This window comes from Phoca vitulina, unplaced genomic scaffold, assembly GCF_004348235.1.
Source record: "Phoca vitulina isolate PV1807 unplaced genomic scaffold, GSC_HSeal_1.0 scaffold381, whole genome shotgun sequence".
Lineage (NCBI taxonomy): Eukaryota > Metazoa > Chordata > Mammalia > Carnivora > Phocidae > Phoca > Phoca vitulina.
In genome coordinates, this window is record NW_022590068.1 from 15195 (window position 1) to 28408 (window position 13214).

The window sequence follows — 13214 nt, forward strand, 5'->3', positions numbered from 1 at the left end:
GTCCCTTATGACCAAAATAGATCGGGTGCATTTTCGTAAGTGTATCCTATATGCCCAAAGTTAATGTGTCCTCCACAGTGGTATATGGATGTGGACAGACATACGGAGATAGCTGTGGGATTCAGATGGTTTGCTATCAAGGTCTACATGTTATGGATGTTCTGTGTGCTTTGAGTCACTGAGAGAGGGTTGAAACCTCCCACTCTGCTTGTGTATTTGCTTGTTGTTGCAGTTCTGTCCTCCTTTGCTTTATATGTTGTTCAGCCAATGGCTCTAGGATGGGAGTTCTGGAAGGAAGGAGATAGCGCCCAGAAGAGGGGAACAGGGACCCGGGTTGGGAGGGAGCAGAAACAAGAAGGATGGCCAAAGTTCCAGAGAGGACCTGTTATTGGAATGGCACGTGGTGGGGCACCAGTTGGGAAGGGGCTCTTTAAGTATGAGGTCACGCGGGGTGTCCATTATGATCTAGCAGGGGCAAAGGCAGATGACTGGCTGAGAGAGAGTATAAAGCCTCTGGGTTGCTAAGGAACGGTTCAACCAGCGCAAGGCTTGGAGAAAAGTGTATCGTCCTCCAATCCCTTCACCTGCTACTGTTTCCTGCTGACCTAGTGATTTCCTAACCTGCTGACCTACTAACCTTTCTGAACCTCCCCTCGAGTACTTACTCTGACCCTGACACCGTCACTGACCCCTTCTTCTCCTGACAAACGCCTTCCCCAATCCCACCCTTTATTTCTACCCTGCTCCCAACCCTCCTTAAAACCCTGTCCCCTTCCCACCCCTTCCCACCCCTCCTTACCCCACCCACCCCTACCTCCACTCCACCCCCCATCTCCACCTCCTCCCTGACGCCCCAGCACCCTTTGGAAGGACCAAGACATGAAGGTGCAGAGGCTGTTGTTCCTGGTGCTCTTGCTCCGCTGTCCCGGTTCCCCAAACCCAAATGTGAGTAAACATGGCACTTCACCGGTATCTTCACAGGTGTGGGGGGGAAGGGCAGAGGGGGAGGGAGAGAGAGAATCCCAAGCCAGCTGTGCAGTGAGTCCAGAGCCTGAAGAGGGACTCAGCCTCAGGACCATGAGATCATGACTTGATCCAAACCAAGACGTCGTCACTTAACTGACTGAGCCACCCGGTGACTCAAAGCTGCTAGTGGTGTCTTCGTTCCTCCTGGGTTCTTTCACATGGTGGTGAAATAATAGTTTTTTCATGGGGTCCTTGGTGGGAACTTGAGAAGAACTGCAGTTCTTCCTGAAGACCGAGGACCGCAGGGCAGGTTTCTCGGTCAGCCTGAAGGGGCTGTGGCCACAGCCGTCCACATCAAGTTCTGGGTCCTGCCTGTGCTGCTTGGTCCAAAAAGAGCAGCTCTGGCAGGATGGAAACGTGAAAATACTAGGGTTATGGTGTCAAGAAGGAAGGATTTGAGAAGATATGAAAAGCCATTGAGCTCTTTGTCTTCAATAGGGGGCTTGTATGATATGTACATTAGATCTCATTCAACTTGTCTTTGAAAATGTCAGGAATGCTAATGTCTAGGAGCTACGGGTATTAGACTGGCTCCTGGAAGCCCAGTGAAGATCCTGCTTCAAGCCTTGTATGTTTAGGGTCCATCTTCTACATACTTTGATTTCATATCAGCACATTGTTCATATTTGTGAAGTTTGGCAGCCCTGGGAACAGTGGTATCTTAAGCATCGGTGTTGGGACTCGAGTGTTAAACAGTGAAGTGTCCTTTGTGCTCTGTGCTTCCTGGTTGGTTGACTTGTAACAACTTCTGAGTCAGCCCTTTCCTTCTGGCCTTGGAGGCTGTCCCCAGGGGCTCTGTGTCCCACCAGGTCCACGGGAGCCCTGAGAAGCCCAGCAGACACTAAGTGACCGCATCTTGCTGGGACGTCTGTCCCAGGAAAATCTGATGGATTGATGTCATCAGGAAGCGAATGAGTTGTTATCCATTCTTTGGCCCAGTATGTACAGAGTGTTGATTTCCCCAAAGTCAAAAGCTCCTGAATGTCCTTAGGATTGTCCCAATATAAAGAAATACCTGGTTCCTAGTGTGATATTTCACTCCTTAAAAAATAAAACCCTTACCGTCAGGAGAGAGAGACAGGGAACACCCTAGAAATAAGCAGACTTCTTTAGATCGGCCTACACCAGATTCTTAGAGAGGGCTCTGCAAAGTGGGAGTAGTCAGGAAGGACCCTAGTGTTGAGGCAGAATCATCCCACATGAATACCTCCAGTCAAAAGAGACTCGATTCTGTTTCTTTTGAGTCTTCAAAGGAGGGAATTTCTTGTAGTCTTTATTGGAAATATTCCCCTCTACCGAGGCTGCATCTCATAGATCACTTGGACTTTCTCACCCTCCCTCATCTCTGAGCTCTTGCATAAACTACCTGGTCTTGCATTTCCCTCCTCCACCTGCTCATGGCCATTGTCTGTTAGAAGCCAGTGTTATTGGCCCCATTGGATGTCATCTAGTTAAGAGTCAGCTACTGGTCAGCATCCCGACAGCTGCCAGATGTACCACGTGGCCACAACTGGGGGTGTTTTCCATTTGTGACAAGATGGCCTCTGTCTTTTGTGCATTTGATCCCCATGATCAACCATTGTGCAGATAGCTAATGTTCTCTTTCAGACAGCGGCTGTTCAAAGACCGTGTATGTTTCCCACCAGCACACATGTTTGTGACCTCAGCTGTGAGGGCTGAAGATGAAAATGTTATAGATTTCAGGGGTACTTTCTAGAGAGTTGTGTTTGTACACAATTCAAGCTTGGTGTGAATGAGTATGAATTGCATTGTGAGCGTCTCGTCTCCTAAAATACTTGGAACTCCAGTTTTTGTAAAATGAGATGTGTTCTTTTTTTTGGTGTCCATATCCAGGAATTTTGTATTCTTTTAGAAATGAAATTTCATGGTCACCTGGGTGGCTCAGTCAGTTGAGCTTCTGCCTTAGCCTTGGGTCATGATCCCAGGGTCCTGGGATTGAGCCCTGCTTGGGCTCCCTGCTCAGCCGGCAGTCTTCTTTTCTGTCTCCCTCTACCCCTTCCCCTGCTCATGCTCTCTCTCTCTCTTTCACATCAATAAATAAAATCTTTAAAAAAATTAAATTTTAGAGTTGGTCTTGACTGATTTAGTTACAATACTGAGAAATAGGAACATGAATGCCTTTCAGTGGCTTTTGGAGATAGATGTTCAAGTAATTTAAAATGTCACAGATATCATCAAAAGAAACAAGATCACCTGATCATGAAAATCTTCATGTACCCCTGAAATCTGACATTTTGGGCTGTGATTCTGAAGCAAAGTGGGCATTGAAAGAAAACATCACTGTTTTCAGAAACTAAGCAATAATTGTAATTTATTTTTGTTGAAATACTCATCCCATATTATTCTAATAGAAGCCTCCTGTCTCTCTCTCACTCATGTCCTTATCGATAAACATCTGTCCATAGAACATTCTCATTTATATCTCTAGTACATTTTTTATTCTTGCTTTCTCTCATTCTTCCATAAATTTGGGGCATATTTTTGGAAAGGTTCCAGAGGAGTTTATCCAGGTCCTTCATGGATGTACAATAGAAGTCAGTGACTTCTTACCTACTGTAAGTTTACATTTACTTATCTTGTCTATTTTATGTGGGCTTATAAATTCTTAAGTTCTGTTAGCTATAGAAAATTTATTTGCAATGTGTTTGTAGGCAAAATCAAATCTCTTCAGATTTGCGTATTAGATTTTTCCTACAGCTTCAGTGTTCTATAATGTATATATGATCACAACACCTTTTTCAAGAATAGAGTTTGTTGATATTTGACATAGGTAAACACAGTGAAACCCATCAGCACAGTAAGATAGTAAACACACTCATCACTCCCAAAAGTTTGCCCCTGCTCCTTTGGAATTCCTCTGTGCTCCTTCTCCTCCGTGGGGAGGCACTTGAGAGGTGTGCTTACCTGGGGGAGGCTGGTTGAGGGTTTGTAAAGTTGATTGTTTGGGACAGAGACATTGTAAATCTTTGAGATTCCTCATTGTCTCACGTGTTATTTCAGCTTGTCCATGTTGTGCCTGACCGTTTCCCTCTTGGCCCTGATGGGGTTGGAGTCCTATGGAAACTTCCCATTATCACTGCCCCCTTGGGAGTTTGTGTCCTTCTCATTTATATCTGGAGAACCATCCTCGCTGTAAGTATACTAAAGTAGCTTATATATACTGTTCTTCATACATAAGCAGAAAATTTTATAGTCATTGGACGTTTTATATCCATTCAGTAATAGAAATATCCCTCTAATACATCAATTTTGATGATCACCTAGATTGAAATAGATGTAAATTTGTGTTGCAGTGCCTTCTGTGATCCATATGTTCTTTTTTTTTTAAAGTTCAAGCATAATTGGCCAACAGTGTAGTATTCGTTTCAGGTGTACAACATGATTCAGCAAGTCTATACATTTCTCAGTGCTCATCACAATAAGTGTACTCTTAATCCCCTTCACCTCTTTCCTCCATCCCTCCACCCACCTGCCCTCCAACCCATGTGTTCTTTAGAAGTGTGTTGTTTCATCTCCATTTTTGGGTCATTCTCTAGCTATCTTTCGGTGCTTGATGTCTAGTTTGAGTCGTCTGTGGTCTGAGAACATACTTCCTGTGATTTCTTTTCCTTTGGTTGTTCAGATGTATCTTATGGCCCCGAATATGGCCTCTCTTAGTGAATGTTCCATGGGAACTTGAGAAGAATGTCTTTCCTTGGGTTGTTGAATGGATTATTCTGCAGATGTTAATGGATCCAGCTGATTGGTGATGCTTTTCAGTTCACCTGTGTTCTCATGGAATTTCTGTATCTGTTGGATCTGTCAATGACTGATAGAGGATTCTGAATTCCCCAGCTATAATAGGGATTCGTCTGTTTCCATCAGCAATTCTTTCAGTTTCTGCCTGATGTACTTGGACACTCTGTTGTTAATGCATGCACATGAGAAATTATTATGTCTTTTGGAGAATTGACATCTTTACCGTTGACGTCATTCCCATCATTATCCCCGACGGTTTTCCTTCCTCTGTAGTGTGTTTTGCAGGATCATTTCACTGGCCACAGGTTTCTAGTTGGATGTTTCTTTGAACACTTTAAACATTTCATCCTTCTTGATGGCAAGGTTTCTGAAGTGTGATGTAGTCCTTATCCTTATTCCTCTTGGGTAAGGGTTACTGCTCTCCTTCCCCCTTCCACCACCCACACCCAAGCCCTGCTCCAGATTTCCAGAATTGTTCCTTTGTCTTTAAGGACCTGTGACTGAACATTCTGGGTTAGGCATCGTTGGTGTTAGTTGTTTGTGTGTTTCTTTTGGTATTTATCCTGCTTTCCTTGTCTTGAGCTTCCTGGATCTGCGATTTGGTGGCTATATTAATTTAGGAAAATCCTCAGTCATTATTGCTCCAACTGTCTCTCTGTCCATTCTCCTGCTGTTTTCCTATTATGTGTGTGTTACACGATTTGTAATTGTCCCACTGGTCTTGGATTTTCTGTGCTGTCTTTTTAATTTTTGTCTTTGTTTTTCTTTTTGGAAGTTTCTGCCGGAAATTCTTTAGGCACAATGATTCTTTCCTCTGGTATGTTGAGTCTCTTAATGAAGCCATCAAAGGCATTCTTCATTTCTGTTATGGTGTTGTCCAGCATCCCGGTAAAATCTTAGAGTTTCATATCTCTGCTTACATTCATCATCTCTTCTTCCTACTGCCCCCTTTTTGCTTAGATCCAAGATCAGGTATGGAAGGGACATGAAATTCCCAGCCTGCCGATGCCATCGTCTCTGCCTTAGATGCCTCAGGTAGTGTGATTCTAGTGCTTGCTGGCGTGGTTTTTACCTCTAGTATGCCTTGTGAGGTTGTGTTGAAAGCTAGATCTCCTGTTCTGGTAAAGGAACTGAGGTAAATAGGACGTTAGGGTGAGGTTGTCTACTCATCTGTGTGCGGTTAGACTGAGTTTACTCCCAGGTGAGACAGGGAGGAGATTGCATTGGAGTGGAGACTTTCCCCCTCACCTCTATTGCTTAGTTTGGGAAAGGCCCAGTTAGGCTCTGGGGACATAGTTTCACTTGAAGGCAGACCTTTCTAAGAAGAACAGAAAACTTCTGAGTTTATTTCTAAATGGAATCTCCCCCCTCTCCCTGCCAATGGAGAAACCTTCCCTTCAAAAGGAAAATAAGTATGTGCTACGGTGAGCGCTGTGAATTGTGCAAGACTGTTGAATCACAGATCTGTAGTTCTGAAACAAATAATGCAATATATGTTAAGAAAAAAAGAAGAAGAAGATAGCAGGAGGGGAAGAATGAAGGGGGGGAAATCGGAGGGGGAGATGAACCATGAGAGACGATGGACTCTGAAAAACAAACTGAGGGTCCTAGAGGGGAGGGGGGTGGGAGGATGGGTTAGCGAGGTAATGGGTATTAAAGAGGGCACGTTCTGCATGGAGCACTGGGTGTTATGCACAATGAATCCTGGGTCACTACATCAAAAACTAATGATGTCATGTATGGTGATTAACATAACAATAAAAAATTTTTTAAAAAAGGAAAACAAAACTATGACATCTTTGCTCTGCTCATCTGTCTCTTCACTTCCCCTTCCTGTGGGGCTGGGTGACAAGGGCCAGAGCAACTCAGAGATTCCTAAGCAACATGTGAAGTTACAGGAATCACCATGGTTTTCTGTTTGCCCTCCACTGATGGACTTTCCCCTAACAACGTTATTATGACTGGCTTGTTGATAGCGTGGTGAGATTCCAATATCCTGGCAAGATTTGGGGGCTGGCCTCAGCCTCTCCTCATCCTGTAAAACTTTTGAATGGGGAAATATGTTAATGGTGTCAAAATGGGGTCTTGCCTAGAGTTTCCTAAGCTATAATTTATCAGGGTGACTCGATCTGGATAGCCTGGTTCCCCTCTTTTGAAACATCCGCTGTCATTTCTCTTGTTGCTTATGCTTCATCTCTCGCCACGTGCCACTCTTTTTCTCATTCGATGGCTTTTCTTTCTTTTTGATGACCCTCTGTAGCAATCTGGGAAACTTCATAGCACCTGATGTGCCATAACTGTGTGTGAATTCAGCAAACAGCCAACCCTTAGTAATAGTTCAGAGAAGCTTTCTGGACAAGGAAAACGGCATAATTTTGTCAGCGCTTTGCTCACCTGCCAGCCTCCCTTCCTACATTCCTTCCTCCCTTCCTTCCATTTTCTTTCTTTCAGGATCTTAGAATAATCCGTTTCTGAACTCAGTGTGGATATTGGGTTGCATTAAAGTTACGGAAATGATGAATTCATGAATGTGTTTTAAAATGTCTGCATGGTCCGCTGTCAAAATTGAACAGGTTGAACGTTCATTTCACAGAACGTGACTAGATTTTGGGGTCAAAACTAAGTTATATACCTTTGTGCTCTTTATCAGAAATGGATTGTGAACTATGGTGACTTAATCAGGAAATTCCAATTTTGTCTTCTTTTTTCATCCTGTGAAGTCATTCTGCTAAACAAAATGATTATTGTACTTTTATTGGATGACTGTTTCGGTATTGACCTGAACTAGAGATTTTGACTAGTAATATGTTTTGACATCAAACTTCATTTTGTTTCTTCCTCTCTTAGATAAAGCCTCGACAATATCAAGGTAAGTTTTTTGGCTTTAGTTTTCATTGTCGTAAATTCTCGGTACTGGTGTTTGATGTGGGTATAATAGGACTAGGGATAAATATGGTGACTCCTGATGTCTAATTGACTTGTTAACTCCTGAAAATCGTTCTCTTTCCCATGTGGAGTCTAAGTGACAATGTGGAGGGTGTTGCCATCTCTTAGGAGACCAGGAGGAGGTATACCTCATGGGAGTAGGGAGAATAGGAAGAGTCATTTTGCAGAGACATGTTTAGGAGGCATGCGATGATAGGAGCCTGAGGTCTGGAGTGAGTACTTTGCCAGTACTTTGTACTGGCTCTTGGTGAAATGTCGAGATGAGAAAACACTCTTTGAGTCTAACAAGCAGGCTACACTTAGAGAAGGAGCCACATGTTGCCAGACAGAGCGTGTGTCACAAGAGAGGTTTAAAGCATGGTTTTGAGTCTGAAGTGGAGGGAGCCTTTCCTGCCAGGGGAGGATGAGTGGAAAGGAACGGGTGCCAGTGGGGGTGATGTACTGTGTCGGGCCTCATGGATTGTGGTGATTCCGCGGTGCTGTCTGTTGACGGCCAGGGTGGCTGCCTGGCACATAGCAAACCCTCGAATGCTGGTGTTCGTCCCTGTGAGTGCAGCAGTGGGGGTGGTGAGAAGAGAGATCTCAGGGCACGAGAGCGCTCACATTGGGCCAATAGAAGAGAAGTTTGCACTTTGAGGTAAGATGAGAGAATTGTTATTTTTTAGAAGATTCTGTTTATTCACTTGACAGAGAGGGCACAAGCAGACCGAGTGGCTGGCAGAGGGAGGGGGAGAAGCATGCACCCCACTGAGCCCAGACCCAGATGTGGGATCCCAGGACCCAGGGTGGAATCAAGACCCGATGTGGGATCATGACCCAAGCTGAAGGCAGACACTTAAGCGACTGAGCCACGCAAGTACCCCAAGATGAGAGAATTAAGTGCCAGTTAGAGGAGTCTGTGTTCTCGACCTTCGATGTGTTATCCATCTGTGATAGGGCGCTTCCTGAGTGTTGTTTTCCTGTCAGGGTAGAGGGTAACCTTCTCATGTTGGGATGAGAAAAGCTTGTGTTCCAGGGAGTGTGAGTTATCCAGGCCCTCCAGAGACTGTAACGTGGAGTTTGTACCCGAGTGTGTTTGATTCCAAAGATCTTGTCCTCCAGAGCCCCTGCCTAGGGTTCATGACAGGCAATCTGTGAGCAGCAGAAAGTCACTGAAGGCCTTGGAGGTGTCACTCAATTGCCACTTTGAGCTTTCCTTGTGTGGAATTCCAAGGAGGATCTGGAAACGGACATGGCGCTGAGCAGGAGCAAAGGATGGTTTTGTTCATTTTGGGTTGTTTGCAGGGACTTATTTTTGTACCTTAATCATTGGAGGAGAGAAATGTTAGTTGACGGGATGCTTGATTTTTCCGTTACGTATCTGGGGATGACATCAGCATTTGCAGTGATTGCATTTTCCAAGATTGGTGCTTCCGGATGGGAGTAAACCTTAGAAGACATTTGAGGGCGTTTCTCTATTTTTGAAAAAAATTTCAGTAGGAATCTCCCCGAAATAGGTTGTCTTAGGTTTCCAATGCTGCTAAAACTTGCTTCCTTAGGGCACAATGGGAATGCTAACAAGTTAGTTACACCCAAGCGTCAGAGAATGTGTCTCTGGTGCTCATACACTGGGATTATTCAATGTCACTGGTTTTGCTAGTTATCTTTGAGATTCTTTTTTCTCCTTTTAGTAACCTTACAACAAATAAAGGAGAAGATCCATCAACTGAGAAGAGAAAACAGGGAGCTTGCTCAGGAAATATCCCTTTGGGAGCTGAAGGTATCAGTGCCTTTTCAAATACTTTTTGTGATTTCATTTTGGTTACTTCCACCTCTTGTAGTTCGTCCTATTGACCTATTTCATGTGATCCAGAAATGGTCCTGATTCAAGAGAAGTTTCACAAATGTAGAGCACTGCCTCTCTATTTTGAAAGGAGTCACACATGAGTAGATAGGTTTGTGTAACCCGATGCTATTTTGGAATTCTGTTTCCTTCTTCATATGTTTTATAGATCCAGGAAGGCAAGAAACATCTTGCAGAAACCAAGAGTGAACATAAGTTTCTCTCTGAGGAAGTGCTTCAATGGAAGGTAAGAATCCCTTCTTTGCCTGAATTGTGTCCTACCAACAGAAATCAAAGTAATGAATTATCATCATTATCATGATTATTATTATTATTTTAAACATTGCTTGATTGACTGATTTGAGAGAGAGAGAAAGAGTGAGTGGTAGGGGACAGAAGGAGAGAGAGAATCCCAAGCTGACTCCATGCTGAGTGTGTATCCTGATGCAGGGGTCAATCCCATAACCCTGAGATCAGGCCTTGAGCCAAAACGAAAGCAGGAGTCAGACACTCCACCGACTGTGCCACCCGGATGCCACCCAGGTGCCCCAAGGAATGGATTATTATTACTCATTCAAAATGTTTTGTTGAAGGAGAACATCAAAAAGGTTGAGGAAGTTAATGAAAATTTAAATGGCACCCTTCGTCGGGCACGGGCTCACTTGCAAATTGAGAGAGAGAAGAAGGTCAAGAATCAGGGTGTGGTAAGAGCTGGCTGTTGAGTTTTAGCTTAATGTGGCTCTGGCAGGCTTTTGGTTCACTGGGTGAGGTGAGTGCAGCATCCTCGCTTGCTGTTTAGCACAGTAGAGAGTGGGCATCTGGGAACTGAAACTCCTACGGAGCAGTGAGCTGGGATTTCACTTAGAACCACCATGATGAGGTTTGCTCTTATAAGGACTAGGAAGTATGGTTGATTTCACAGCGAGGTAATGATCACATCATTCAGCCCTGCCCTCCAAGTTATGTAGCAAATCCCCACAAGATACTTGAGCGATGAAGGGCGATGGCTGGCCCGACTGTACAGTCCCTTCCTCTCTTAATGCCAAACGGAGCATTTTCAATGTGAATAGGGGAAGATGTGTATATATGTATGTATGTGGATATATATATGAATGAAAGCCACTAAGAAAGTCATTTGTGAGTTCTTTGACTTGAACTCCTTTCCACTTTGCTTACTTTCTCCTTCTTCTATTATGCCTTAAGGGCTTTCTTTGTTGCACTGCATGATCCTGTCCTGTTAGGCGCCCTCACGTTGTTGTGTGATCATGATTTCCTGAATGCCTTTTCTCATATCTGTCTTAAAGGCCCAGGATGCATCCGAGGATGGAGAGCAGAGAGCCTTTAGGGCCAAAAAACGAGAACTGCAGGGTATGTTATTTTGGGGGGAAGAAATCCCCATATGGTGGCAATGAGTTTGCATTGGGAAGGGAAAGAATGCCTTCCTGCCTTCAAGGTCTTGCCCTTCTCCTTTCCCTATCAAACCGAAGTTCTCAGGTCATGTGCACATACACACACAAAAGAAAACTCATCCTTTCCAGAATGTCAACAATTGTTGGAAGACCATCGCAATGCCCTGCGTTCTTTGAAAATGACTCAAGAAGCCGAACTGAAAATGCTGAGGAGGAAAGTGGATATCGTGGTGGATTTCTCTAAACAAAGACGAGTGGCTGCGGAAGAGTAAGCTATTCTTGTGTGAACTGCCACAGATACTATTGTATGAATTTCTGTGACGGCCAGTCTAGATGATTGTATTTCTTTTAGAATTGGCTCTAGAGTGTTTTTGCCAAATGCATTCTGTAGGATTGTGCCTGCCCTTCCTGCCTTGATGTGTGTGACCTGCATTTCCCTTTGTGTTCTAACTGCTTGTCACGCTTGTTGTGTGACTCCTTGGAGTAGAAGAGGGAAGGTACCATCATTAAAAACTTTGATACCTGGGTCCCCTCTGGGTCTGTCTGCATTGTCCTTTTGGTTTCCGTGTCATCCCATGTTCTTATTAGCCCTGAATTCAGTCACTTTTGGTTCAGTACGAGACTTGGGTCAATAATGTGGATAGAAAAATGGAATTGTCCTGCTGCAGAGACACTGGGAGTTTCTTTGTGGAAAGTGGGTTAGGGCTCCAGCAGTCCTGGATCCCTTCATCCAGTGTACGACTGACATCACTCACTGTAGCCCAGTCCCTAAGAAGGCCAGGGTATTTCCCATCCAGCTGATTTTTTTAGGTGGAACTCTCCTGGGTCCCAGCCAAAGCCTGCGGTTTCACTAGGGCTCACCTTTGCTGGCTGACCCTGAACTTGACTCGTTTCCTTCTAAGCCCATGCCTATAAAGTTGTTCAGCTTCTTTCCAGTTCACTTGCCTGTTCCAGAATGTATTGATGTGTCCTGGGGAGATTGGCTCCCACTGCCAGGCTGGCCATCTCCTAGGCTTCCTTCTTCTCCATCTGGTTCTCGTGTTTCTTCATGTACTCTTTAGAAATTGGGTGCATTCACTCACGGGTTTGCTCTTTTGTCCAGTGTTTCCTTGATTTTCTCAGGAGGAGATCAGGACCTTCGAGTCCCTCATTCACGTTGAAAAGCAAAACTGTTCCCTGTCTTCCCTGGACACTCAGCTTTGTGTTATTCCTTCCCACAGCGGGGGTGGGGGCTGCTCTGTGTCATTGGCATCCTGGTTCTGTTCATTGGAAATTTCTTTTGGGGGTGGGTACAGTGTCCTGACCACCTTTCTGTCTTCTACACTTTACAACTGAGCCACTCCATTACAGCCGCTCCAGAAAGCATTTGCTGAAGGATTGCCTGAGAGACCAGAAGCAAATGCATGTGTCTTTCTCTGTCTGGAGCTTTTGACTCCGTTTCTAAGAGTCCTTTTGCATGTAATCTTGAGTAAATCAGGTGTCCTGTTGAAACCCTTTCAGTCAACACCATGAACAAAAGAGTCTGAGGGCAACACAGCAAACCAGCCTTTCTAAGCATCGCACGTTGCTGCCTTCACTATCAGTGAACTCAGTCTTGTTCAAGTCGGTTGACTCCATGCAGTTGATAGTTTTCCATCTGAAATCTGTTGCGTGGAGAGAACACACTGACTATGTGACAGTTCACAGCCTTTTACACTTGAGAACATATTGCCGGCACTAAGATTGGCCTCTTCAAAGGAGGAGGCAGGGGTTGTAGTTGTAGACCCAGAGATGTCTGGGAGTGAGTTGCCATGCTGATGAAGCCATATTCTGGAAGGCTTCCTTTCGGGTTCATTGTGTCAGGCACAGCCTTGGTCTGAGGATCAGGGCTCCCCGTGGAGGTGTACGACTAACGATGGTCCCCCGCCTCATCCTATAGTTGGTCAGGCTTGGTTTTTCACTTTGAACTGAAAGGAGCCTTCACCGTCTCCGACAAAAGACCAACTCTGAGAGGACACAAACTGCAATGTTACTTGAGGACTTGATAATGAAGTAGAGAAGTGTAAAGACAGCTCCCATTGCAACGACTTGGCAGCATCCGGAGTTTGATTTTTCTTGAACCCTAAATGGGACCTTCAGTTCATTTCCCTCCTTGTGTTGTCAGTCTGTGCATTTATGAGGGACACTGGAATCTAGGCCATCCAGTGTGCTGGGAGGAATGACGGTAGAACTTCTGGACCTTGGCTACTGGACCATGTCTATACCTTTCCTGT

General features: G+C 44.7%; 1 protein-coding gene across 2 annotated transcripts; it reads left to right on the forward strand.

Annotated features, from left to right (window-relative positions):
* The first annotated feature begins 865 nt into the window (after positions 1-865).
* LOC116629203 (transport and Golgi organization protein 1 homolog) lies at positions 866-11864 on the forward strand. 2 transcript variants are annotated; one of them, XM_032399510.1, is made up of 8 exons: positions 866-945; positions 4048-4179; positions 7633-7654; positions 9402-9490; positions 9723-9800; positions 10147-10257; positions 10858-10921; positions 11092-11864. In XM_032399510.1, the coding sequence occupies exons 1-8, from the start codon at positions 880-882 to the stop codon at positions 11232-11234; spliced, it is 705 nt and encodes a 234-aa protein (XP_032255401.1). In that variant the 5' UTR covers positions 866-879; the 3' UTR covers positions 11235-11864. The 2 variants fall into 2 exon arrangements, with proteins under 2 accessions (XP_032255401.1, XP_032255402.1); XM_032399511.1 differs by lacking the exon at positions 10147-10257.
* The last annotated feature ends 1350 nt before the right edge of the window (positions 11865-13214 follow it).

Coding starts and splice junctions, on each gene's coding strand:
- LOC116629203 (XM_032399510.1), top strand. CDS start 880: ATGAAGGTGCAGAGGCTGTTGTTCCTGGTGCTCTTGCTCCGCTGTCCC. Junction 4,180..7,632: donor TCTGGAGAACCATCCTCGCT/GTAAGTATACTA, acceptor TTCCTCTCTTAG/ATAAAGCCTCGACAATATCA. Junction 9,491..9,722: donor TATCCCTTTGGGAGCTGAAG/GTATCAGTGCCT, acceptor TATGTTTTATAG/ATCCAGGAAGGCAAGAAACA.